The following is a 1,583-nucleotide window of genomic DNA, read 5'->3' as shown; positions in this document are numbered from 1 at the left end:
CTTGATCGGTCCTGTCGAGCCAGTGCAAATCGTGCGCGGAACTTGACCGCGCGGAGCCAGGGCTTGGCCGTGGCAGGGTACATAACACTACTAGTATTATGTACCCCTGGGCCGTGGTGTCTACAAAGCTACGGTAAATGTCGACCCTGCGACGTTTGCTTGCGTTGGATTGGCTATTGAAGACCAACTTTCTGCCAATCCGATCGCGCATCCGGATACGAAATTTCGAAGCTGGATTCCAAACACAAACCAAGATGACCGACAGCGGACGCCAGACCAAGGCGGCTCGTCCGACGCCGCTAGACGTGCTCGCGCTTCCGCACGTCGTCGAGGCGATTGCCACGGGCTTGGACAACCCGTACGACTTTCGCTGCTTCCTCGACGCGGTGCCACGGGTGCTCTGGACGCCGGCGCTCACGGCCTTTCTCGACTGCAACACGGTGATGCCATCATCGGTCATCACCAAGTGGCCGCGCATATTGCTGCGTAGCATGGAGTTGCCGCCTTTTGTCTTGACGCTGGTCGCGGCGACGCTGCCGCTGCGTCCACGCATCGAACTCCGGGGTGCGATCCGGGACGCAGCGCCACTACTGGCCTCGTTCGTCGCCGTCCTCGGACCTGCGCTCAGCAGCGTCACTCTCAATTTCTTCATCGGATGCACGGTCCAAGGCCAAGCCATTAGCGACCTCCTCTTGCAGCGCTGCCCACGTCTGCGCAAAGTGACTATCATGTGCTTTACTTTGTCGGAGAACGAGACCGTCGAGCTCAACGATCTGCTTGCTGTCGTCGCCCACCCGCATGTCGAAGATTTGGATATCTCCCTGCCGGACATGACCGCCACGCCGCGGCTCGGGCACCTCTTGGCAACGTGGCTTTCGACGGCACCAGCGACGATCCTCCAATTGGCCAATGTCACCCAGATGGACCACGATGGGGCCATCGCGTTCTGTGATGCGCTCCAAGCCAGCGCGACGCTGCGAGAGCTCACCATGTACAACGCACCTGCCTTCGGTGGCTTCCACGGTCGCACGCTCCCAGTGTCGTTGAAGACCTTGGCGTGGGAGAGCCGCCCAGACAGAGTCGTCGACGTCACAGCGCTGACGGACCTCGCGACCGCCGTCGGGCCCACGCAGCTCAAGCGTCTCTATTGCAACGTCTTTGGCCAGTTGGCGGCATGCTCGGCGGCGGCGCCGATGCTGTCGCAACTGCAGTGCCTCATGGTCTCCAGGTTGCACGCCGACGACATGCCGGCATTGATCGCGGGCTTGTCGTCGGTCCCAGCGCTGACATCGCTTCATCTTCCCGATTGCGACCTCTCTTCGTCGACGGAGCTGCTCCTGGAGACTCTTGCGACGACGTGCATGCATCTCGAGTCGCTCGATATCTACAGTTATCTGTTGACGCGGCGGGAGGTCGTAGCTGTCCTCTCTCGCACGCTGGACCTGCCGCGCTTGACGTCGCTGAGCATCCGGGTTTCTGCCGTGCTCGACGAGCTTACGGAGCTTGTTGCCGCGGGCCGCCAGCTCCGGATGCTCCGCTTGCGCTGTCAAGGCGAGCGCGCGCTCTGTCGGGCGCTGGCACTT

General features: G+C 61.8%; 1 protein-coding gene across 1 annotated transcript; it reads left to right on the top strand.

The window, feature by feature from the left end:
- Positions 1-254: 254 nt before the first annotated feature.
- SPRG_09436 (hypothetical protein) lies at positions 255-1,472 on the top strand (the record flags this gene model as incomplete). The annotated part of the gene is made up of 1 exon (XM_012348640.1): positions 255-1,472. A coding segment is annotated over one exon (1,218 nt), but the record flags the coding sequence as incomplete, so codon positions are not given.
- Between the last annotated feature and the right edge of the window lie 111 nt (positions 1,473-1,583).

This window comes from Saprolegnia parasitica (genome assembly GCF_000151545.1).
Source record: "Saprolegnia parasitica CBS 223.65 unplaced genomic scaffold supercont2.46, whole genome shotgun sequence".
Lineage (NCBI taxonomy): Eukaryota > Oomycota > Saprolegniomycetes > Saprolegniales > Saprolegniaceae > Saprolegnia > Saprolegnia parasitica.
Note: the sequence above shows the minus strand (reverse complement) of the source record. Positions and strands in the feature narration are given on the sequence as shown.